The 27,938-nt window shown below is 35.3% G+C and overlaps 1 protein-coding gene across 3 annotated transcripts in view; it reads right to left on the bottom strand.

Moving 5' to 3' along the window:
- The window catches only part of UNC79 (unc-79 subunit of NALCN channel complex), a 249,818-nt gene that overhangs the window by 161,991 nt on the left and 59,889 nt on the right, over positions 1 to 27,938 (bottom strand). For all 3 annotated transcript variants that reach the window (XM_027120418.1, XM_027120421.1, XM_027120419.1), the window contains 2 exons: positions 24,654 to 24,709; positions 23,846 to 23,975 (listed from right to left, as the gene is read on the bottom strand). In XM_027120418.1, the coding sequence (XP_026976219.1) occupies positions 23,846 to 23,975; positions 24,654 to 24,709 (186 nt within the window). The remainder of the gene's footprint in view (positions 1 to 23,845; positions 23,976 to 24,653; positions 24,710 to 27,938) is intronic.

Below are 27,938 nucleotides of genomic sequence, written 5' to 3'. Positions count from 1 at the left end.
AGTCAAAAATTACTTGATATTTGAAAGGGGAAGAAAATATTATGCAAGAAAATATTACCCACAATTAGGAAGAAAAAATTGGCCAATATAAACAAACCCAGAAACTACAGAGATGAGGTAATTAGCAAACAAAGACTTTAAAACAGCTATTATAAACATATTCAAAGTAAAACATGAACACAATGAGGACAGAGATGCAGGACATAATAAAACAACCAAATGGAATTTCTAAAAATTAAAAATACAATATCAAAAATTAAAAATTCTCGGAATGGGCTTAAAGGAAGATTAGACAATGCAGAAGAAACGATCAGTGAATTCAGAGATGTAACAACAGATCCTACCCAAACTGAAGTACTGGAAGAAAAATAAATAGAGCTTCAGTAAGCTGTGGGAAAACATCAGGCAATATACCTGTGGTTAAAAGCCCAGAAGAAGCAAGGTTGTGGGGGTGGGGGTGGAGGCAAAAATTTGAAGAAGCAATGGCCAAATTTTTTCAAGTTTGATGAGAACTATAAACCCACAGGTCCAAGAAGCTCAATGAATCTTAGGCAAAATAAAAGCGAAGAAAATAACACCAACACTCATTATAATCAAATTGATGAAAACCAATGATAAAGAGAAATATCTTAAAAACAACCAGGGAAAAAAAGACATTACTTACAGGGGGACAAAGATAAGAATGATCACTGGTTTCTCGTCAGAAACAATGCAAGCCGGAAGACAATGGAACAACATCTTTAATAGGCTGAAAGAAAAAAACTGTCAACCTATAATTCTAGACCCAGTGAAAATATCCTTCAAAAATGAATATGAAATAAAGACTCTTTGAAGGCAAACACAAGATAAGAGAATTCATTGCCACCTGAGTTCCACTACAAGAAAAGCTAAAGGAAGGCTGAAGGAAAATGATACCAGATGGATGCTAGGGCCTACACAAAGGCATAAAGAGTTCTGAGCATGATAAATATAGTGAATAACTACAAACAACTTTCTATATATATAGAAGTAAAATATTTGATAAAAAACTAAAAGGATGGGAAGGGGAAAATGAAAGTGCACAGGATTCTTGCACACGTGTAAACTAGTATAATATTACTTGAAGGTAGACTATGAAGTTAAAGGTGCATATTGTAATTGTAGAACTGTAGAGTATTCTTTTTAAAAAGAGGTATAACTAACAATTTAAAAAGAGAAACATGGAAGAGTAAAAATTAACCAAAAGAAGGCAAGATATTAAAATGAAAAGGAACAAAGAATAGATGGGAAAAATAGAAAACAAGCACAAGATGATAGACTCAAGCCCAACCATATCTGTAATTACACTAAGTATAAATAGCCTAAACAATAAATACATTACATGTAAATAGTCTAAAAGACAGAGATTGTCAAATAGGATTTAAGTTTTTCAAAAAGCATGACCAAATATATGCTGCCTGTGAGAAACACACTTGAAATACAAAGGTAGAGAAGTTAAAAGTAAACGATAGAAAAACTTATACCATTTAAATGCTAGTCATAGGAAAGCTGGAGTGTCTATATAAATTCAGACAAGTAGACTCCAGGACAAAGAATATTACTGGGAACAAAGGAGGATGTTTCACACTGATGAAAATGTCAATTCATCAAGATAACATAACAGTCATAAATATGTGTGTATCTAAAGATAGAGTTTCAATTTACATGAAGCAAAACTAACAGAACTAAAAGGAGAAATAAGTCTATAATTAGTGTTGTAAATTTGAACAATCCTCTCTCAGTAATTGATAAAACAAGCAGACAAAAAAAATCAATAAAAATAGAAGACTTGAACAACATTCTCAACAACTTGACTTAATTGATAACTATAGAATTCTCCACTCAATCACTGTGGAACAGACACAGTGTCTAGGTAACATTTACTGAGACAATATTCACATTCATAAAGTAAGCTCCAAAAATTTAGATGGAGTGATAGAATAAAGTATGTTCTCTGACCACAATAGGATTAAACTAGAAATAAATAACAAAAATATACCTGGAAAATCACCAAATATTTGTACATTTAAAAAAATATACTTCTACTCAATCCATAAATCAAAGAAGAAATCACAAGGAATATTATAAAATATTCTGTTCTGAAATACAATGAAACCACAGCATATCAAATTTGTAGGATGCAACTAAAGGAATGCTTAAAGGGAAATTTATAGCTTTAAATTCTTATTTTGGAAAATTTTAAAGGTCCAAAATAAATGATTCATGCTTCTACTTAATAAGATAGAAAAAGAAAAAAGTAGATTAAATATTAGTAGAAGGAAGAAAATAATAAAGATAGAAGCAGAAATCAATAAAATTGAAAACAGAAAACCAACAGAAAAAGTCATAAAACCAAATGCTGGGTTTTTTGGAAAGTTCAATAAAATTGATAAGCCCCTAGGTAGCCTGATGAATAAAAAAATAGAGAAGAAGTAAATTATCAATATCAGGAATGAAAGGTAGGACATCACTGCAGATACTGCAGACATGCCAATAAATTGGACAAGTTGGATAAAATGCCCACATTCATCAAAAAACTTGGTTACACAATTACAAAATTCAACTCAATTAAAAGTAGACAGTTCAATGCCCCATAACTGTTAAATTGAATTCATAATGTAAAACCTTCCCACAAAGAAAGCCCCAAGGCCAGATGGATTTACCAGATGGATTCACTATTAATTATTAAAGGGATAAATAATACAAATCTTACATAAATTCTTTCAGAAAATAGAAGAGGAGGAAACACTTTCCAACTCATTTTATGAAGCCAGCATTACTCTATAAACAAAACCAGATGAAAACATTATAATAAAAGAAAACTAAATCAATATCCCTCATAAATGCAGGACCAGAATCACTTAACAAAAAATTAGCAAATTGAATCTGGCAATATAATATAGCCAACAATGTGGAATTTATCCCAGGAATGTAAGGTTGGTTTAACATTGCAAAGTAAATCAATGTAATTCACCTTATTAACAGAATTAAGGGGGGAAGTCATATGATCATCTAATAGGAGAAAACACATTTGACCAAAATAGACATTCACTCATGATAAAAACTCTCAGCAAACTATGAATAGATGAGGACTTCCTCAATATGATAAAAAGCATCTGTGAAAATCCTACAGCTAACATCACGTCTAATGGTGAATGTCTGAACACTTTCCCCCTACAGATGAAGGAAAAAAACAATGATATCCACTCTCAGCACTTCTATTCAACACTGAACTGGAGTTATGAGCCAGTGCAATGAGAGAAGAAAAGGAGAAAGGAAGAAGGGAAGAAAGAAATGGAAGGAGGGAGAGAGAGAGAGGGAGGCAGGCAGGCAGGTAGGCAGGCAGACAAACATACAAATTAAAAGAAAAAAAAGTTTAATTATCTTTATTTTCAAGAAAGCATAATCATATATACAGAAAATCTTAATAAACTTACAAATAAGCTACAAAAATTAATAAGTGAATTTAGGAAGGTTCAAGGATATAAAAGTCAAAATACAAAAATCGATTATATCTATATAAATAATGTCAATAAACAAGTAGAATATTACATTTTAAAACACTACTTATAATAGCACCCAAACCAATAAAATATTTAGGAATACCTTTAACAAAATATCTACAGGACCTGTACACTGAAAACTAGCAAATATTGTTGACAGAAATTAAATACGACCTAAATAAATGGCTAGAAATGCCACGTTTATGGATCAGAAGACTCAATATTGAGTCTTTTCTCAGGAGGTCAATTAAACTACAGATTAAACTACATATTTAATGTAATCCCAGTCAAAATGCAATCAGACTGTTTTGTAGAAACTGACAAGCTGATAGTAACATTTCTATGAAAATGCAAAGGTCCTAAAAATAGTCAAACAATTTTGAAAAGGAACAAATCTGGAGGATTTACACTACATAATTTCGAGATTTACTATAAAACTATAGTAATCAAGATAGTGTGATACTGGTGAGAGGACAGACAATGAAATAGAATATGGGGTCTAGAAACTGATCCACACATATGTGGTCTATTGGTTTTCAACAAAACAGTCCAGGTAATTCAATGTGGAAAGAGTAATTTTTTCAACAAATTGAACTGGAACAATCGGATATCCTTACGGGAAAAAGTCAACCCTTACGTCCCACCATATACAAAAATTAATTCCAAATGGATCATATACTTAAATGTAAAAGCTTAAACTACAAACTTCTAGAATAATACACAGGAGAATTTCCTTATAACCTTAGGAGAATTTCCTTATAACCTTAGGGGAGAGGAAAGAACCATAAAAGAAAAAGGATCGATACACTGAAATTTACCAAAATTTGAAAATTTTGCTCTTTGAAATACCTGAAAAGGAAATCCCCTGATTAAAAGGACATATTCACAATACATATATCTGAAAAAAGTCTTCTATTTTGGACATATAATAGACAAGCAACCCAATTTAAAAATGAACAAAAGATTTCATTGAGAACTTCAAAAATATATGTGTATATATATATATATAAAAGCACCTGTAAAGATGTTCATTAGCATTAGTCATCATCAGAGAAATGCAAACTAAACAACAACGTGATATTACTACTTGGCCATCAGAATGTCTAACATTAAAAGACCAACAATCCCAAGTGTTGATAATAATATAGAACTAGAACTCTCATATACTTCTGGAGGGAGTATAAGATGGTACAACCACTTTTGAAGAAGTGTTTGGACATTTCTTATAAAATACACTTACCATATAATCCAGCATTTTCATTGCCAGTTATTTATCAAAATAAATAAATGTATATCTTCATAAAAACACTTTTATATGAATGTTTATAGCTTTACTCATAATAGGTAAAATGTTCATCAAGAAGTGAATGGATAAACTGATATAGCCATACAATGCATTACTACTCAACATTTTAAAAAGTGAACTACTTATATACCAACATGGATAAATTTTAAAAACATTATGCTGAGTGAAATAAGCAGACACAAAGATAGTACATTCTATACGATTCCATTCATATGAAATCCTAGGACAGGCGAAACTAGTCTATAATGACAAAAAGCAGATCAGTGGTTGCCTATGGTGGATGGACTGAAAATAAAACCAGGAGATATTTGTGGGGTGATGGAAATGTCCTGTATGTTGATTACAGCTTTGGTTACATTAGTGTATACACTTGTCAAAAGTTATCAAACTATGCTTAAAATGGGTCATTTTATTGCATGAAAATTATATCTCAACAAAATTGATTTTTTAAAAAAATGAAGGACCAACCAAATGTATACTTCAAAGGAAATGAAATAGTATACTGAAACCTGAGAGAAAACATTTGTCTGAAAATTATCTAGTCAATGAATCAAAAGATTTTAGGAAAGTGTGTGGCATCTGCAACATGAAGCAAGAACATAAGACCTCTATAAAAACACGAGTAGACAGTCACAGAAATTCAGGGTGACATAGGACACTAACAGAATGAGATAAAAACAGAGTTAGGTAAGAGACATGATAAACGTAATTAAACTAAAAATTAGATAGCAAAATTAGAGACCCTCATTCAGTGCAATAAATAGAGCTGATTTGGGGAAAAAGTCAAGTAAGTTATAGAGTAAACCAACCTGAAAAACTAAGAATATAGAGGAAAAGACAAATGTATGGAAAATAGTGGCTATTAACAGCTACACAGCACAGAAAATGAAAACATGACCTATGAGTTACAGGTGTTCCTGAGAAATAAACCAAGACAATTTGAAGAAAGCAATAATTTAAAATTTCATTAATGTGAAATTTCCTGAAAAAAGGACCTGAATTTGCAGATTGAAAGTGTTCTTCACATTATAGAAATTAATGAAAAGATACTTATATAGAAATATTTAAGAAAAGGGTTTTTTTTAATAAATAGATAAGGCTCCAAGAATTAAGAACAAGAAAGGTAACTCCTGTAACAGATAAAAATCACTGGTCTAAGATTTGTCTTCTATAACTCTGAAATTCCAGGAAACTATGAAGCACTTTTTACATATTTTCCACAGTGAGGCAGAGGTTACTTTCATGTGTGAAGAAACAGAAAGACATTCTTAAATATGCCTGACCTCAAAAAATATATATGACCTTCATTTCACCATTGAAAATATTACATTAAAAAAAGTCTGGGTTCCATTTCTCCAGAAACAATAGACAAATAAATTCAAGTCAGTTCTCCTAATGAGAACAATTAGAAAACCGGACGAGATTAAATGCAAAAGGAAATAAACAAACAAACAAAAACCCAGAGAATTGTATGGGAGAATGATGGGGCCATGATCCAAAAGAAAATGGGATTGCCAAAAGGTAGGCCTGGCATTTGAGGCCACTCTTTCTCCTTTGCCTATTTCTCTTTCTGCCAATTCCACAAGATGAGCAGATTTCAACAGACTCTCTGAAATAGGGGAACTAAATTTGGAATTGGGTGACTACCAAGGAATGGGAAACCTAAAAATCTCCCTGGGCTGTGGGTAGAGGTCCCAAAAGGTCACACCTAGGAGTAAAGAGGAACCAGAAATAGACCACCCCTCACAGGGACTGAAGACCAGCTTCAAATCATCTCAAGAATTGACCACAGATTTTTTTTTCTGAGCTGCATTAAAGTGACCTGGGTTACCAATTCTACAGCCTCCTGCCAGAAGCAAACACACAAATACTCTCTGAAGAAACATAACTTAATCCTAAACCTCAAATTAACTCCATAGTTTTTCTATCTAATACCTTGCACACAATTATTTTAAAAAATACAAATACAAAGACAAGAAAAAAAAAGAAATGACAATAGAATCAGAATTTCCAGAGATCTGGAATATTGAGTTATCAGGAAAAGACTTTAAAATAACTATGCTTAATATATTCTATAAAGTAAGAGACAGTTAGAGAATATAATCAGATATTGGAATTTTTAAAGAACCAAATGGAAATTCTAGAACTTAAAAATACAATTAACAAAATTAAGAATACATTTGGGAAGTTAACAATTAATGATGGGGAAGAAAAGTCAGATAAAAAGATTCAGAATGAAGCACAGAAAGATGAAATGAGAGAGGAGAATACAAAAAAATATTCCTAGAAGACATGGGAGAAAAGATGTAACATATGTGTCATTGGAATTCCAGAAAGAAGGATGAGAATATGGTATAAGCCATTACTGAAGAAATAAGGGAACTTCCAGTTACAGCCATGATGTTTTAAGAATGTACTGGACTTACCCTTCAACTGGACAAAATGTATAAAGCAACTTGTTTCCGACACTGGGCATAGATTTTAACACAAGATTGCAATTCTCTGAAAAGAGGGGAACACGCAAATTAAGTTCTACATTCACCTTGGTTTTCTGCCTGGGAACACTTGCAAACTGCAGCAAAGAGAAGTGAAACCCAGTTAGTAATTAGCATTTTCAGTGGGTAGAGGAAACATCAGAGTGAAGAAGTGCTAATGCAACTGGAATTTGTAAGCAAAGTGAGAACAGCAGGGAGTGCCAGAGAATAGGTCCCATAAATCTGTGTAAGGATGCGCCTCAGGTCCTTGGCTTAATCCTAAACTGCATGGTCTCACAGAAAAACTTCACAAGGACTAGCAGAGAACACATACTGAATGCTTGAAAGCTGAACAGAGATTTTATAGGTCACATTGTGCTAGAGATGCACTGTATTTCCAATGTAGCCAAAGTGAGGAACGTTGGTGAACACACCAGATATTCAGGAGACCACAGATAGGTCACTACTAAAAAACTAAAGGTCAATATCCCTGATGAATATAGATACAAAAATTCTCAATAAAATACTAGCAAACTGAATTCAGCAGCACATGAAAAGGATCGTTCACGATGGTCAAGTGAGATTTATCTGTGGAATGCAAAAATGGTTCAACATACACAAATCAATAAATATGATACATTACATTAGTAGAATGAAAGAAAAGAATCATAAGATTACCTCAACAAATGCAGGAAAAGCATATGACAAAACTCAAAATTCATGATAAAAACTCTTAACAAATTAAGCATAGAAGAAAAATATCTCAACATAATAAAGGCCATATATAACAAGCCCATGGCTAACATCATACTCAATGGTGGAAGGTTGAAAGCTTTTCCTCTAAGATCAGGAACAAGACAAAGTACCCACTCTCACCACTCTTATTCAACCTAGTACTGAAAGTCCCAGCTAGAGCAATCAGGCAAGAAAAAGAAATAAAATGTATGAAAATTGTAAAGGAAGACATAAACCTGTCTCTATTTGCAGATGACATTATTTTATATATATAAAATCCTGAAGACCTGACAAGAAAACTGTTAGATCAATGAATTCAGTAAAGGTGCAGGATAAAAAATTAAGATACAAAAATCAGTAGCATTTTTATATACTAACAATGCATTTTATGAAAAAGAGATAAAGAAATCAATTTCATTTACAATAGCATCAAAAACTATAAAATACTTAGAATAAACTTAACCAAGAAGGTGAAAGGTCTCTAGTGTGAAAACTAAAAGACGTTGATGAAAGAAATCAATGACACAAATAAATGGAAAGGCGTCCCAAGTTAATGAACTGAAAGAATTAATATTGTTAAAATTTCAATACTACCAAAAGCCATCTATAGATTCAATGCAATTCTGTCAATATTACAATGGCATGTTTTATGGATGTAAAAAACACTCCTAAAATTTATATGGAGCCACAAAAGACCTCAAACAGCCAAAGAAATCCTGCAAAAGAACAAAGCAGGAGGCATCACATTCCCTGATTTCAGGCTACACTATAAAGCTATAGTAATCAAAACAGTATGGTACCAGCATAGAAACAGACATATGAGCAATGGAATAGAACTGAGAGCCCAGAAATAAACCCAAGCATGTATGGTCAATTAATATTTGACAAAGGGAGCCAAGAGTACTCAAATGGAGAAAAAACAGTTTCTTCAATAAGTGGTGCTAGGATAAGTGGATATTCACATGTAAAAGAATGAAACTGGACCCTTATCTACTCACAAAAATTAACTTGAAATGGATTAAAGACTTAACTGTAAGACCTGAAACCATGAAAATCCTAGAAGAAAACATAGGAGTAAGACTCGTTGACATGGGGTTGGTAATCATTTTTTGGATATGACACCTAAAGCATAAGCAACAAAATCAAAAATAAACAGGTGGGACTCCACCAAACTAAAAAGCTTCTGCACAGGAAAAGAAACTTTCAACAAAGTGAAAAACAACCTATGGAATGAGAATAAACATTTTTAAACCATATATCCAAAATATATAAAGAACTCATGCAGCTCAATAGCAAAAAAGAAGAGGAAAACAATTTAAAAATGGGCAAAAAACCTAAATAGATATTTTTCCAAAGAAGATCTACAAAAGGCCAACAGGTACATGAAAAGGTGCCCAACATCACTAGTCATTAGGGAAATGCAGATTAAAACTACAAGGGGACTTGGGGACATGGTGGGGGAGGGGGAAGCTGGGGCAAAGTGAGAGTAGCATCGACATATATACATTACCGAATGTAAAATAGTTATCTAGTGGGAAGCAGCAGCATAGCACAGAGAGATCAGCTCCGTGCTTTGCAATGACCTAGAGAGGTGGGATAGGGAGGGTGGGAGGGAGGTTCAAGAGGGAGGGGATATGGGGATATATGTATGCATATGGCTGATTCACTATATGTATGCATATGCCTGATTCACTTTGTTGTACAACAGAAACTAACACAGTATTGTGATGCAATTATACACCAATAAAGATCTATTAAAAAAAAAAACACAATGAGATACTACCTCACACCTCTTAGAATGACCAGCATCAAAAAGACAAGAGAGGGCTTCCCTGGTGGCGCAGTGATTGAGAGTCTGCCTGCCGATGCAGGGCACACGGGTTCATGCCCCGGTCCGGGAAGATCCCACATGCCGCGGAGTGGCTAGGCCAGTGAGCCATGGCTGCTAAGCTTGCGCGTCCAGAGCCTGTGTTCCACAACGGGAGAGGCCACAACAATGAGAGGCCCGCGTACCACAAAAATAAAATAAAATAAAATAAAATAAAGACAAGAGATAACAAATGCTGACATGAATGTAATGAAAAGGGAACCCTCATGCACTACTGTAAATTAGTGCAGCCACTATGGAAAACAGTGAAAGAAACACTCAAAAAGTTAAAAATACAACTACCATTTCCACTTCTGGAAATATATCCAAAGGAGACAAAAATACTAACTTGAAAAGATATCTACACCCCCATGTTCACAGCAGCATTATTACAATAGCCACGACATGGAAGCAACCTAAGTGTCCATCAATGGATAAACAGATAAAGAAGTTGTGAGTACAAATTTCCAGTTATAAGATAAATAAGTACTAAGGGTGTAAGGTACAACATGATGATTATAGTTAACACTGCCGTATGATATATAATAAAGTTGTTAAGAGAGTAAATCCTGATTTCTCATCACAAGGAGAAAAAATTTTTTTCCTTTCCTTCTTTTCTTTGTGTTGATATATGAGATGATGGATGTTAGTTAAACTTACTGCAATAATAGTTTCACAATATATACAAATCAAACAATCATGCTGTACACCTTAAACTTATACAGTGACATGTTAATTATTTCTCAATAAAACTGGAAAAAAGAAAATTTCAATCAAATAGGAAAAAAAAGAATAGTTTTCAAAAGAAGGCAGTTTAACCTTCAAAAGAGCAACAACTTGGCATGAAACTAGAAATCAACCACAGAAAAGGAAATGAGAAAAAATGATCACATGGAGACTAAACAACCTGCTACTAAAAAAACCAATGGGTCAACAATGGAATCAAAGAGGAAACTTTTTAAATACCTTGAGAAAAACAACAATGAAAACACAACCATATAAAATCTATGGGATGCAACAAAAGACAAATATATATATATATATATATATATATATCTGAATCATTTCACTGTACAGCAGAAATTAACACAACATTGTAAATCAACTATACTTCAATAAAATTTTTTAAATTAAAAAAAAAAATCTATGGGATGCAGCAAAAGCAGTCCTAAGAAGGAAGTTTATAGCATTACAGGCCTTCCTCAAAAACAAGAAAAATCCCAAATAAACAACCTAACCCACCACCTAAAAGAATTAGAAAAAGAAGAAAAAACAAAACCTAAAGTCAGCAAAAGGAAGGAAATAATAAAGATAAGAGAAGAAATAATAAAGATCAGAGAGGAAATAAATAAAATAGAGATTTTTAAAAAATAGAAAAATATCAATAAAACCAAGAGCTAGGTTTTTGAAAGTATAAATAAAATCAACAAACCTCTGGCCAGGCTTACCAAGAAGAAAAGAGAGAGGACCCAAATAAACAAAATAAGAAAAGAAAGAGGAGAAATAACAACCAATGCCACAGAAATCCAAAAACAGAAATCATAAGAAAATACTATGAACAGTTATATGCCAATAAAATAGAAAACCTAGAAGAAATGGACAAGTTTGTAGAAACATACAGCCTGCTAAAACTGAATCAAGAAGAAACAGGTAATTTGAATAGACCAATCATAAGAAGTAAAATAGAATCTGTGATTTTTAAAAAAATCCCGGCAAACAAAAGTCCAGGACCAGATGGCTTCATTTGGGGATTCTATCAAACATACAAAGAAGAACTTATACTTATCCTTCTCAAACTCTCCCAAAAGAATGAAAACGAGGGAAAACTCCCAAAGTCACTCTATGAATCCACCATCACTCTGATACCAAAACAAGACAAAGACACTACCCAAAACAAAAATTACACGCCAATATCTTTGATGAATAAAGATACAAAAATCCCCAACAAAATACTTGCAAACTAAATCCGAGAACATATAAAAAGGATCATACAACATGATCAAGTTGGATTCATCCCAGGGTCTCAAGGATGATTCAATATATGCAAATCAATCAGTGTGATACACCACATCAACAAAAGACAAAAACCACATGACCATCTCAATAGATGCAGAAAATGCATTTGATAAAACTCAACTTCCATTCATGATAAAAACTCTCCCCAAAGTGAGTACAGAGGGAACATATCTCAACATAATAAAAGCCATTTATGACAAATCCACAGCCAACATAATACTCAGTGGTGAAAAGCTAAAAGACTTCTCACCAAATTCTGGAATGAGACAAGGACGCCCACTCTCATCACTCTATTCAACATAGTATTGGAAGTCCTAGCCATAGCAATCAGACAAGAAAAAGAAATAAAACGTATCCAAATCAGAAGGGAAGAGGTAAAATTGTCATTATATGCAGATGACATGATACTCTATATAGAAAACCCTAAAGATTTAACACAAAAACTATTAGAACTGATAAATGAATTCAGCAAGGTAGCAGGATACAAGATTAACATACAGAAATCTGTTGCATTTCTTTACATTAGCAATGAAATATCAGAAAGAGAAAGTTTTTTTAAAAAACCCATTTAAATCTCATCCAAAAAATAAACCACCTAGGAATAAATCTAACCAAGCAGGTGTAAGACTTATACACTGCAAACTGTAAAACATTGATAAAGGAAATTGAAGATGATTCAAGGAAATGGAAAGATATCCCATGCTCCTGGATTGGAAGAATGAATATAGTTAAAATGGCCATACTACCCAAAGCAATTTACAGATTTAATGTGAACCCTATCAAATTACCCGTGACCTTTTTCACAGAACTAGAAGAAATAACCCTAAAATTTATATGGAACCACAAAGGATCCAGAATTGCCAAAGCAATCCTGAGGAAAAATAACAAAGCTGGAGGCATAACCCTTCCAGACTTCAGACAATACTACAAAGCTACAGTGATCAAAACAGCATTGTGTTGGCACAAACGTTGGCACAAAAACAGACATATAGGTCACTGGAACAGAATAGAGAGCCCAGAAATAAACCCAAACACCTATGGTCAATTAATCTGCCACAAAGGAGGCAATGGAGAAAAGACAGTCTCTTCAGCAAGTGGTGTTGGGAAAGCTGAACAGCCACATGTAAATCAGTGAAGTTAGAACACTCCCTCATACCATACAAAAAAATAAACTCAAAATGGCTTAAAGACTTAAATATAAGACATGATACCATAAAACTCCTGGAAGAGAACATAGGCAAAACATTCTCTGACATAAATCATAAAAATATTTTCTTAAATCAATCCTCCAAGGAAAAGGAAAGAAAAGAAAACATAAACAAATGGGACCTAATCAAACTTATAAGCTTTTGCACAATGAAAGAAACCATAAATAAAATGAAAAGAGAATCTACAGAATGGGAGAAATTATTTGCAAATGAAAAGACTGACAAGGGCTTAATTTCTAAAATACACAAAGAGCTCATACAGCTCAATAAAAAAAATAAAAATTAAAAAATGGGCAGAAGACATAAATAGACATTTCTCCAAAGAAAACATACAGATGGCCAACAGGCACATGAAAAGGTGCTCAACATCGCTAAAATTAGAGAAATGCAAATCAAAACTACAATGAGGTATCATCTCACACCAGTCAGAATGGCCATCATCGAAAAGTCTACAGATAAAAAATGCTGGAGAGAGTGTGGCAAAAAGGGAACTCTCCTACACTGTTGGTGGGAATGTAAATTAGTACAGCCACTATGGAAAACAGTATGGAAGTTCCTTAAAAAACTAAAAATAGAGTTACCATATGATCCAGCAATCCTACTCTTGAGCATATATCCAGAAAAAACAAAAACCCTAATTTGGAAAGATACATGCACCCCAATGTTCATAGCAGCACTATTTATAATAGCCAAGACATGGAAGCAATCTAAGTGTCCATCAACAGATGAATGGATAAAGATGTAGTATATATATACAATGGAATACTAGTCATAAAAAAGAATGAAATATTGTCATTTGCAGCAACATGGATGGACCTAGAGATTATCATACTAAGTGAAGTAAGTCAGACAAAGACAAATATTATACGTTATCACTTATACATGGAATCTAAAAAACAGCATAAGCAAACATATTTACAAAACAGAAACAGACTCACAGACATAGAAAACAAACTTATGGTTACCAAAGGGGAAAGGTGGGAGAGGGATAAATTAGGAGGATGGGATGAACAGATACACATTACTATATACAAAATAGATAAACAACAAGGATTTACTGTATAGCACAGGGGACTATATTCATTATCTTGTAATAACCTATAATGGAAAAGAATCTGAAAAATAATATATATATATATGCATATACATATATATATATGAAACTGAATCATCTTGCTGTACACCTGAAACTAACACAGTATTGTAAATCAACTATACTTCAATTTAATAAAGAGCAAAAACTGACAGCTCAACAGAAAAAATGAAAACAAAAAGATCATTAAATACCTTCAAAGTACTGAAAGAAAATGCCAATCTAGAATTCTATACACTGAGAAAATATCTTTAAGAAATCAAGCCAAAACAAAGACATTTTCAGACAAACACCAACTGAGAACATGTATCCCCAATAGAAAGGCACTAAAGGAAATACAGAAGGAAATTATTAAGGAAGAACATTAAATCCTAGATGGGAGCTTACAGATATAAAAAGGGAAAAGAGCAAGAAAAAATCTAATGAATACTGACTGCAAAGAACAATAATAATTATGTTTTCTGTAATTATTAAAAATAGAGCATAGCATGAAAGTCAGGAGTGTGTAAAAGAAGTTAAAATCTTCTGCCATTTTACAGAAAAAGGTAAAAGTACTATTTTATACTGGACACTGACAAGTCAAAATGCATGGTGGGGCTTCCCTGGTGGCGCAGTGGTGGAGAGTCCGCCTGCCGATGCAGGGGACACGGGTTCGTGCCCTGGTCCGGGAAGATCCCACATGCTGTGGAGCGGCTGGGCCCGTGAGCCATGGCTGCTGAGCCTTCGCGTCCGGAGCCTGTGCTCCGCAGCGGGAGAGGCCACAACAGTGAGAGGCCCGCATACCGCAAGAAAAAAAAAACCAAAAAAACAAAAAAACACATGGTGTATGGTAATCCACCCCCCCCTTATCTATCTATGGGGTGTATGGTAATCCACCCCCCCCTTATCTATCTATCTATCTGTACGTTCCATGACCCCCAGCAGATGCCTGAAACCATGGATACTACTGAATCCTAAGTATAATATGATTTTCCTATACATATATATCTATGATCAAGTTTAATTTATAAATTAGGCACAGGGCTTCCCTGGTGGTGCAGTGGTTGAGAATCCGCTTGCTGATTCAGGGGACACAGGTTCAATCCCTGGTCCAGGAAAATCCCACGTGCCACGGAGCAACTAAGCCCATGCACCACAACTAACTGAACCTGTACTCTAGAGCCCTCGAGCCACAACTACTGAGCCCATGTGCTGCACACCTAGAGCTCGTGCACCACAAGAGAAACTACTGCAATGAGAAGCCTGCACACCGCAACGAAGAGTAGCCCCCACTCGCCGCAACTAGGAAAGCCCGCATGCAGCAACGAAGACCCAAAGCAGCCAAAAATAAATAAATAAAATAAATAAATTTGTTTAAAAAAATTAGGCACAATAAAAATTAACAATAATAACTAATAATGAAGTAGAACAATTATAACAATATACTGTAATAAAAGTTATGTGAATGTGGTCTCTCCCTCTCAAAATATCTTATTGTACTGTACTCACCCTTCTTAAGATAATGTGAGATTAAAATGCCTGCATGATGAGATGAATTGAGATGAATGATGTAGGAATTGTGTTGTTGTGTTACACTACTATTGACCTTCTGACAATACATCAGAAGATGGAGCTTCTGCTTGGGGTGATCCTGGATCATCAAGCCATGATGATGCTGATGATTGGATGTCAGGAGAATATGATATCTATGGTTGGGAATCCCAGGTGGGACACTGCAGGAGGGTGTGAGATTTCATCATACCATTCAACACAGCACACAATTTTAAACTTATGAATTATTTCTGAAATTTTCCATTTAATATTTTCGGACTGCAGTTGACCGTGGGTAGCCAAAACCATGGAAAGCAAAACCATGGGTAAGGGGGGACTACTGTAATCTCTAGGGTAATGTTTAAAATTAATGTTTAAAATGAATAACTCACCAGGACAAAGATGAAATATTTAAATATACTCAATTAGTGCAAAATAGGCAAAAAGAGAGAGAAAAGAGAACACAAAAGGCAGGAGAAATAGAAAATGGTGGATTTAAAATCAAATATCCTAGTAATTACATTGCATATATATGGAATAAGTGTTTCAATTAGAAGACAAAGATCATGAAAACTGAGTTTAAAAAATAGAACTATATGCTACTTACAAGACACACATGAAATAAATATACAAATCTTAAAAAGCTGAAAACAAAATGGTCAGAAATTTTATACTACACACACACTCATGAAAGCTGGTATAGCTATATTAGAATAAAACAAAGTAGATTTTGATATTAAAAAAAGCATTACTAGAAATAAAGGCATGCATTTCATAATGGTAAAAGTTTCAATTCACCAGAAAGATAGTGTATTCTAAATTTGTCCACACCTAATAAAACAGCCTCCAAACTTATACAGCAAATACTGACAGAACTACAAGGAGAAATACACAAATCCACAATCATCAGTGGGAAAGTTTAACATTCTACTCTTAGTAACTGATGGAAGAAACATACAAAAATGCAATAAGGATATAGAATATTTGAACTACACAATTAAGAAATTTTATTTAATTGATATATTTATATAGAACACAGTATCAAACAACTGCCAAATATGAGCTCTTCTAAGTACACAGGAATGTTTACAAAAATGACCATAAGCTCAGCCCTAAAGAAAGTAGGGCTTAAAACTGTCAGAGGAATGAAATAATACAAAGTATGTTGTCTGACTATAGAGGAGTCAAGCTATAAACCAATATAAAACTTCACTACGAAAATCCCCATATGATTAGAAATTAATCATCATCCTTCTAAATGACCCATGGGTCAAAGGGGAAACCATGAAGGAACTTAGAACTCAGCATAGCATAGGAGGTTTTAGCCCATACAACAAGGCAAGAGACATAAAAGCCTTAAGGACTGAAAAGGAGACATTAAACTGTTATCATTCAACAATAATATAATTGCAAACATGAAAAATTTTTTAAAAACAAAACTACAGATTCATTATTAGAATTAAAAAGTGATTTATCAAGGTTGCTGGATATAAGATCAATATACTAGAATTAATTGCATGTCTATATACTAGCAAAAAGAGTTAGAAAATGTAATTTCTAAAAGATTATCATTGACGATAACATCAAAATAAATAAATAAATACCTAGCAACACACTACATGAGACATAGGCAAGACATCTACACAGAAAACTACAAAACAGCATTGAGGGAAACTAAAGAAAGCCTAAATAAATGAAGAGAGATACTATGCACATGGACTAGAAGATTCAATATTACACAGATGTCAGTTCCCCAAATTGGTCTATAGATTCAAGGCAATTATCAATCAAATCCTAGTTGTTTAGGTGTATGTTTGTGTGTGTTTAACTTGACAAACTCTTCAACTTAGCAAATAGCTAGGAATAACCTTGAAGGAGGAAGAGAAGAAGAAAGAACAGGAAGAAGAGAAAGCAGGGGAGACAAGCAAGAGATCAACAATTACAGCAAGGTAGAAAGACTTGCACTGAAGGATATAAAATCTTATTATTAATGTACATTAATTCAGACAGTGTAGTATTGTGAAAAGGAAAAATACACAAATAGAACTAAATAAAGAATCCACAGACAGAGCCATCCTCAAATAGACACTTGATTTATGAAAAAAATGGTACTACAGAGCAGTAATAAAAGGACGATATTGGGCTTCCCTGGTGGCGCAGTGGTTTAGAGTCCGCCTGCCGATGCAGGGGACGCAGGTTCGTGCCCCGGTCCGGGAGGATCCCACATGCCGCGGAGCGGCTGGGCCCGTGAGCCATGGCCGCTGAGCCTGCACGTCCGGAGCCTGTGCTCCACAACGGGAGAGGCCACAACAGTGCGAGACCCGCGTACCGCAAAAATAAATAAATAAATAAAAGGACGATATTTTCAGTAAATGATGTTGAGTCGACTATCCATAAGAGGTAAAAAAAATTGTCCCTTACCTCACACCATACAGGAAAATTAGTCCCAGCTACATCTAAATGTAAAATGTAAAAAACAAATATTCTATAAGATAATGAATAATATTGTCATAATTTTGGAGTAGGGAAAGATTTTCCTAGGATATAAAAAGCACTTTACATAATGAAAAAGATTGCTAATTTGATTACATTAAAAATAAGGAGCTCAGTTAATCAAAAGTCATCATTAAAAGAGAGAAAAAATAAGAAAAGATATTCGTAACATATGTAACTGACAAAGATTATATAAAGAGGATGCCCAAATGGCCAATAAATATATGAAAGTGTTCAACTTCATTAGTAATCAGGGAAACACAAACTATAAGCACAATAAGGTACTTCTACAAATCCTCGAATATGACTACAATTTTGAAAACAAATAAAATTAAGTATTGCTCAAAATGTGAAATATAGACAAAAAGAACTCTCATACACTACTAACGGTAGTACAAACTAGTACAACCATTACTAGTTTTGGAAAACTGTTCGCCATTATCCATTAAAACTGGATAGATTCATACCCTCTGATCCAATAATTCTACCCTAGGCATGTATCTAGCAGACATGTGTTCATGTGTGTACCAAAAGATATGGGGAAGGATGTTCATGGCAGCATTATTTGTAAGAGCCAAAAAGTGTGAACAGCCCAAATATCAATTAATAGTAAAATGGATACATAAACTGTGGTACATACATTTGGTAAAATATTGAGATATATATATATATATAGTAATAAAAATGAACAAAGTGCAGTTATGCTCAACCCACAGATAAATCACACACACACAGACACACTGGCACACACACACAAATAATGTGTGATTCCATTTATATAAAATTAAAAACTAGGCAAGAATGATCTCTGATGTTAGAAGTCAGGCTATCAAAGAAATGGGAACAAACCGACCCTGGAACTGAAGATTAACTGTACTTAAGACAATCAAGATGATGCTGGTCAGACCACCAATAACCAATTTCAAGATGACTGTCAGAGCTGACTGTTCTGTTTCTGCATGTAGCCCCCTCCCTCCATCTATAAAAGCTCTTGCCCACTGACTGTTGGCAGGGTGGGGTGGAGGGGGTGTGGGAGGGAGGGAGTCGGCCTTTGGACAGGAGTCCCCCTGCCAACCCCCTTGTGTGCCGGCATCCAAAATAAAGCAAACTTTCCTTTCCAAAAAATAAAAAGAAGGCAGGCTAGTGGTTACCTGTGGGACAGAAGGAGAAGGTAATCATGGTAGTAAACATGGTGGGAGGTGTTCCACATATACTTAAAATTTGTATTTTTTTACATGTCTATAATGCACCAATAAAATGGTTTAAAACATTTTAAATTATGTGGACATAAAATCAATATAATAAAAAGATAAACAAGAAGTCAATGAGGAGGAAGTTAGGACGTAAAAGGACCGGTAGGCCTTCTTGTATTTTTAACTTGTATACAACTCAAGAATCCAAGTCTCCTAATGTAGGGTTAGATATGTGGTAGACCAGATCACAGTCTAACCTTGTAGTGCTACCTTAAGTCATTCTCGATCGACTTGTGCCACAGTCTCGGTCCTGGAAAATTATATATTGTGCCACATTTTTGTCCTCTAATTCAGATGGAAACTACCCAGTAACTTGTGTTCATCTTTGTTACCAAAGGCTAAATTATGTACTATTGGCACACTGTAGCAAGAAAATTGCTAAATAATTTCTTTCTCCCCCACAGCAGAGCTTTATAGAACAATATAATGGCTATTTCATTCCCAAGAAACTTGTAATTTTTGCATCTTTAAGATTTGTATTTAATGACCAAAATAATTGGGGCAGTTTTTGTTGTTGATAAATACTAATAAACTCAAAAGAAGCAAACATTGTAGATTACCAAATCCTCACTATTTGATCATCATCTTCATATGAGCTGTAAATATTCCCATGTTATTACGTTTTAAAAGCAATAAATAAATTAAATACATATATGTATTGTTAAAATTATGGTGAATTACTAACAATTATTAAATCTAGGTGGCTATATATGTGTTCATAGTGTTACTCTTTAAACTTTTCTGTATTTGAAAAATGTCATAGTAAGGACGGGGGGTAACTTTGTATAATTATATACAATATGACCTCTATTGTATTTTAAAATGCTCATCAAAAAAACTGGAGGGAGGGGCTTCCCTGGTGGCGCAGTGGTTGAGAATCTGCCTGCCAATGCAGGGGAAACGGGTTCGAGCCCTGGTTTGGGAGGATCCCACATGCCGCGGAGCAACTAGGCCTGTGAGCCACAACTGCTGAGCCTGCGCGTCTGGAGCCTGTGCTCTGCAACAAGAGAGGCTGCAATAGTGAGAGGCCCACGCACCGCGATGAAGAGTGGCCCCCGCTTGCCACAACTAGAGAAAGCCCTCACACAGAAACGAAGACCCAACACAGCAAAAATAAATAAATTAATTAATAAACTCCTACCCCCAAAATCTAAAAAAAAAAAAAACTGGAGGGAAATATACCAAAATGTTAATAATGGTCATTTCTAGTTAGTATTTTTTCTTTTTTTCATATTTCTATGATTTTTCTAGAAGCAAATTTTCCTTTTATAAAAAATAAAATTTACTTTTTAAAAAGGAAATAAATCACTGGGAAGACATACAGTGCTGCTGGTCCCTAAGAAAGCATTTCATCTTTGAGCTTCCAAGTCCATAAAATTCTATCTCCACATAATTTTTTTATTGAGAATATTTAGGGTTTTAATGCCACCTAAATACCAAAGATACCCTTTAGTGCATATTTCATTGTCGAAAGCATTGCAGAAAATTTTCTAGTGCTCCAGCTAAAGTTTAATTACAGAACTGAATTGAACAGAACAATGTGGATTTTCAGTTAAGATGATCTAGGATCAAATTCAAGCTGTGCCCCTTTATTATCTGTGTGAACTTAGTGCTGTTACTTAAACTCTCTGTCCTATGCTTCATCTGTAACATTGCAATAAGAAAACTACCTCTCAAGATTTTTGTGAGAATTAACTGAGAAAAATGTCTATAAAACCCAATATGGCCCTTGGTCCATAAATTTTGTTCAACTAGGAGAAGGCTAACATATTAAATGAGATAATAAGCAGCTAGAATGACGTTAGACAGACAGCCAGTGCTGGATAAATAGTAATACATAGATCAGAATGATTAATTTTTTTCCATGATCCCTTGTTTCCTGCACAAAACACGATGGTCAACTAGCATGGTAGTTCCAAGAGAGCTGTTTCCCAGGGCCTTGGACAGAGGCTGGCAGGTAGAAGACAAATAATGACACACTGAAAGGATGGAAGTGTGTGGAGGTATGAGTACAAGAATGGACTGGAGAATGAATGAATGCCTTTAGACAGAGACATCTTGTTCAGATAAGCCAAGAGAAGATGAAAGCGTCTCTTCTGATCTCAGTAAGCATAGGCTGAGCTATCCTGAGGAGACAGGTTTGGCTGGCTCTTCCAAGAGGGTATGGTCATGGGGGTAAATGGAAGTGGCTGTCAGTTTGCCAGGCTTCTCATATGCTCTGAACAGGCAAATCTCATCATGTGGTTTCTCCATCTAAAACCTGTGCATGGGGCTTCCCTGGTGGCGCAGTGGTTGAGAGTCTACCTGCCGATGCAGGGGACACGGGTTCGTGCCCCGTCTGGGAAGATCCCACATGCCGCGGAGCTGCTGGGCCCATGAGCCATGGCCGCTGAGCCTGCGCGTCCGGAGCCTGTGCTCCGCAACGGGAGAGGCCACAACAGTGAGAGGTCCGCGTTCCGCAAAAAAAAAAAAAAACAAAAAACAAAACCTGTGCATGGTTTCACTTTGCTGCTAGGATAAAATCCACACTCTTTCATGGGCCCTGTCAGACTTTCTGCTTCTCTCTGGCTTTTCTCCTCCTGTCCCTCCACTACCTGGCTGCATATGACTTTTTCCAGTTCCTAAATATGATCATGCTATCTTCGGCCTCCAAGTCTGAACCCATGCAGTTCCTTCTGCCTCAAACTCACATTTTAGCGGTTCATGATTCACTCCCCTTATGACTCTATCTATCGTGCGTATATCTTTCAGGCATCAGCTTTCATGTCACACACTTGAGGACTTTCCTTGACAACTTAACCCTCCCCAAATTTGCCCACCATCAGGGTGAGTTCAAAGGCTCTTCCTGTGTGTTCCCACAGCTCTCTGTATTTTGCTCTACCTTAGTGCTTATTACACTGTCAGGTAGTTTCCTGGTCTTTCCCCCAGCTGGAATGTTCGCACCAATGTCTTAGCCTGTTTTTTTTATCACTGTATCGCCAGTGCTTAGGATAATGTCTGGCTAATAGTAGATGCCCCATAAGTATTTGTTGAGGAAATGAATGAATTTCCATATCTAGACTGCATTAAGCTCCATGGGGTCTGGATTTGTGTCAGTTCTTCTAACATCAACACAAAGTATAGTGCCTGGCACTATACTTTCTCTTTCCTATAGTACTCTTCAAATATGTATCAAATGAATAAATTTCATTTGATACTAGTTACCCATTCATACATCACATAAACGCTTATTTCAGGGATCTATTGGGAAGGGATTGGTGTCAAATATTTCTGTCATTTCACCTTTTATTTTATTAGTGCTTCCAACTTCTTGCTTTTACACTCAAATTATCCATTCAGCAACGCTTAAACATTCTCCACTAGCAATGATATAAAACATCAATGATACCAATTTCCATTTTTTTAAATTTACCTACTATCTACCTTCATCATTTCAATTAATACTATTGTTACCACTAAGGCCAATATTATTTGTTCTGAGTTTAGAATAAGCCCACCAAGCACCATCAATACCTCTAACACTTGGCTTTAATCAGGAGCATAAAACAGACACTTGAATTATGTTAAATCCCCTCTGAACCACCTCAAATAACCTTTGGAAAGATGAGTGATGCCAAGAAAAAAGTATTTTCTCAGAATATCAGTATACAACTCCACAGTAACTTGAATAAAAGCTATGCCAAAATATCCATCTCTTCCATTTTCAGAAAAATATTATACAATTAAGTGGGGGGAGAGGGTAGTCAGGGGCATCAGAAGCTCCATTAGCCATAGATTGCTTCTTTGATTTTATAACATATAAACATAAACTACATAAGGGTTAGTTTGTTTGGTTTTTGGTAAATATATGTCTTCACAATAAACTCAGTGTTTACTTGTTGGTGATTAATTATACCAGTATTCACCAGTGGTTGAGTCTTCATGTCTACCTAGGCTTTCAGGGTCATTTAATTTTTATTTAGTGCCTGAACTGGTAATGTTGAAAGCACTCCAAGCCTTCTCAACAGAGCAGAATTAGCCACTTGGGATTTTGCTGAATCTGAGCCAATCTGCAGCATCACTGACTGCGCACACCTTTGCAGCGATCAGCGTTAGCAGTGTTAAGACCAGAGGCCAGGTGTACAGCAAATGGGACTGGAACTTAACATGGTTTGCTATGATGTCATAAAAGCTTTTGAAATTAATTTTAATTAATTAATTTTTATACCACCTAGTTTCAAAAAGGATTTATGACAATGTCTAAAGGCACAGTAAATTTAATCTAGCAAGATTAAAAAATACAAGTAAGTGAGGCAAATGTGGCACAGAAGAAATAAAGATGGGGCATCACAGAGCTATCCTAATCTTACCTGTGTACTGTAAGCCCCTGTACTCGCTTATTGCCCCAGGAGGTTTTAAATTGGGCCAGTAATGGAACAGCATTTGCACAGCTGGAGGTTTCACCTGTGAAGGCCCATAGGCTATCACATACAAAAGATCCTAAAGGAGACAAGAAGCATATTTTCACTAGCATCATCAAATAAAAATAAAGGTAGCTCATTCAACATTACCAAAGCAGTGAAAATTCTAATGGAGAGATTGAGCTGGTTAATTTCCCTGGAATCTCATCATCCAGATGGGCTTTGCAGATTAAATCATATTATAATATATTTTTTATTATTTTTATGGGTCCTGTAAATAAGCCCCCCAGTAGTGTTCAGATGTACACTATCTTTTAACAAATTCTTCTCTCCTCAGAATAACGTGAAAGAAAGATTTTAGAATAGCATAAAGCCAGTTTGCCAAATACTGCATTTTTAAAAACATTTCCCTAAAACATATTTCTTAATAATTCACATCTCCTATTTGAAAGAAGAACGTTTCCCAAGCAACATTTCAAATCAAGTAAAACTGTCACATAATATAGTATCTGCTAAATTTCAAGAATAAGATATATCCAATTACATTTTCTGTCAAGCCACTGTGTTCTTCAAGTATCATTTCTGCTCTAAATGGTAAATAATTAACCAGTAAGGAAAGGATTATAAGTTCTACCATACCAAAATAATAAGACATCAATAAATTTGATCTAAACAATAGTTTTAATATGCAAACAATTTTTACTATATTATACAAATTGAACTTGTGACTATGAGTTTAATGTGGCCCCAAACTTACTTTCCAGACTTCTTGTTTATATTTCATGAGGCATTCCAATAATTGACAATGATATACTGTAAGGAAGAAAATATAATTTGAACGTGAAATGTAAATACCAGACAAAAGGTCCTTTAAAATAAACTATATTAGTCTAAATTATATTAGACTTTTCACTCTAGCCACTAAATTAGAAATTACTTATTTTCATATATTCATGCCTTTCAAAAATCATATAAGCCCTTAACTTTATCAAGCTTTATTCCAAGATCCTTGAGAAGTATTTTATTCATCTTAACAAAGGAAATATTAAGAAAACTCCCTAGTAATCATACTTTTATAACATAAACTTATATCAGTGTAATCAAGAACTGCATGGGGAAAAAAATAGCCTAATAGGATCATAATAACAGCTTACATTTATTGAGCGTTCATTATGTGCCAGGTACTGAGCTAAGAGCTTTATGTATTATGTATCTCATAACCACCATGTTGCAGTTAAAAAAGTGAGGTTTAGTTTCCTACCTTGCCCAAGGTTGGACAGATAGCAAGTGACAGACTGATGGATTAGAATGGCAGTCTTTTATCACCAACTCCGTCTTGTTGAGGAGTCCTTAAAAGCTATACAACAGCAATCTTCTTTGATTTGCCTATGTTTACTTGAGGAATAAAGATACTTTCACCTTAGTTAGATACCCGTTTTATACCTTCCCTAATCTATCTGCCAACCCTATCATGGCACTGAAGCAGGTCTCCCTTTAGTCACCGCTGACCTCCATGTCGTTCGATTCTATGAACATTTATCAGTTCGCCTCCCACTTGACTTTCAGCAACATTTAGTACTGCTGACCACCCTCTTTCCTTGACTTCATGACTGACCCTCTCCTACTACCTGTGGCAGACACTGTTGTTGCTACTCAACTGCTAACAACAACCCTTTCTTCCTTGTTCAGCTCCCAGTACACAGACTGCCAAGCAAGACAATTTCCCAGATTCTGTTGCAGCTAGGGATGGCCATGTGGCTCAGTGCTGGCCAGCAAGACCTAAGAAAGAATCTGCTGAGGAGTTTCTGAGACTCATTCTTCCTCTTTGACAGAAGGAAAGAGGGTCACCAGGAGACCTTTCTCTGATTACCCTGACTGATCCTATTTTTGATAGGATTTGATAGGATATATTTTTGAAACCTGTTTTTAGATGTAGTTGTGTAAGAATATAATAACCTCCACTGTGGCATATCTTGCAAACATGAGGAGAAGTTCAAGAGAAACACAAAGATGGTCTCTCAGGCCCCTGATACTGCGGAGCTGTCTCCAAGACTTCTTCTTCCACTGGGCCAGTCTCTGTTGGAGTTCCTGAAGGCCTGGTCATAAGTCAAATCCACTTTTCATTCTGTGCTCTCTTGTAAGCAATGTCACACTCATATACAGCAATATATCAGAGATACTGCAGGTTCCATTCCAGATCATAGCAAGAAAGTAAATACTGCAATAACGCGAATCATACAATTTTTTTGGTTTCTCCATGTATATAACAGTTATGTTTGCACTATACAAACATTAAGTATATTAATGTATACTTTATATAAACATAAAGTATATATTAAGTAGTCTATTAAGTGTGCAATAGCAATATATCTTAAAAACCAGTGTACACACCTCAGTTTTAAAATATTTCATTGCTAAAAAATGCTAACCATTGTCTGACAATGCAGGGTTGCCACAAAACTTCAATTTATAAAAAACACAATATCTGTGAAGCACAGTAGAGCAAAGTGCACTAAAAGGAGGTATGCCTGTACAACTTCAGGTACCCTCTATATGCAATTCAGTGAATAGCACTGGACACTTACATGAGGGCTCAAAGTTCATTACTTCCAGCCCAGAACTCAGTTCTGGGTTCATAATACAACTTCCTAATTACTATTACCTCTTTTTTCTGAAGAAACCTGATTTTTTTGCATTTTTGTGTTTTGGATATGTATAACTATTACTGAGGTTATGTGTGATTTTTTTCCACAGTTTTATTAAGATATAATTGACATATGACATTGTATTAGTCTAAAGTATATTATTTTCTCTCAAATGTCTCAAAGACACTTCTAACATAACATGTCCAAAGTAGACCTCATGATCTTCCCTTAGAAACCTGGTCTTTCTCTTCCAGTGTCTCTTTTTGCAGTGAATGGAACCACCATGCACCCAGTTCAGAAGCCAGAATGCAACCATATCCAATACCTCACCACACCCTATCAGTTTTACTTCCTAAATAGCTCTCAGATGTATCCACTTTTCTCGGCCTCAATCAACCCTGACTTTTACATGCCTACACAAATGCAATGGCCTCCTCATGGGTCAATCTGTATCCATTCCAGCTCCTTCTTAATCCATTCTCAACTGCAGCTCGGGTGACACACACACCACCACTCAAAGTCCTTCAGCACTTTTCCATTAGACTTGGGATAAACGCAGGACTCCCAGAGCCCACGACATCCTGCATGTTCTGGCCTGCAGAAGTCTACAGTCTCATCTCACACCAGGCAGCCCTCACTCTGAGCTCCAGCTACAATGACTTTTCAGTCCCACCTGCTTGCCAGGCTCCCTTCTGACATATGAGATTCCTCTGCCTGGAAACCTCCACTCCCTGATAGGCCTTGTTAGTGCTACTCATCCATCAGTCCTCAGACCAAACATTATATTCCCAGAAAAGCCCTCTCTGACCTCTTCAATAAAAGAAAAATCCCCTTTTATAGGGTCTCATCATAGCAAAATGTACATCTTTCGAAGAACCTGTCACAATTGAAACTGGGCATTGGCTGTTACAATTATTTGATTAATGTCTTCTCCTTCCACCACACGATAAGCTTTATGAAGAGAGGAAAGGGGTCGGTTCTGTTTTACTAATTATGGTGTTCCCAGTTCCTGGCACATAGCAGATACTCAGTTAACTGTTTGTGGAGTATATAAATGGTCCTCTAGACTTGGAATTTTCTGAAGCCATGACTGAGTTCTCAAGCACAGATGCTCTGGGGTACTTTCTCTTACACGGTGTCTGCTATTCTCCATATGTTTGCTACACGAACCTTGCTCAGAGGAATACACTGACTGCCCATGAACAGACCTAGAGAGCCCCTTTATTTAAACTGCTTCCCCTCCCCAAAAATATACAATGGAGAAAAGACAGTCTCTTCAATAAGTGGTGCTGGGAAAACTGGACAGCTACATGTAGAAGAATGAAATTAGAACACTCCCTAACACCATACACAAAAATAAACTCCAAATGGGTTAAAGACCTAAATGTAAGGCCAGA

Source organism: Aethalodelphis obliquidens, unplaced genomic scaffold (genome assembly GCF_003676395.1).
Source record: "Aethalodelphis obliquidens isolate GAN/ISIS:26980383/991018 unplaced genomic scaffold, ASM367639v1 scaffold21, whole genome shotgun sequence".
NCBI classification, from domain to species: Eukaryota; Metazoa; Chordata; class Mammalia; order Artiodactyla; family Delphinidae; genus Aethalodelphis; species Aethalodelphis obliquidens.
Note: the sequence above shows the minus strand (reverse complement) of the source record. Positions and strands in the feature narration are given on the sequence as shown.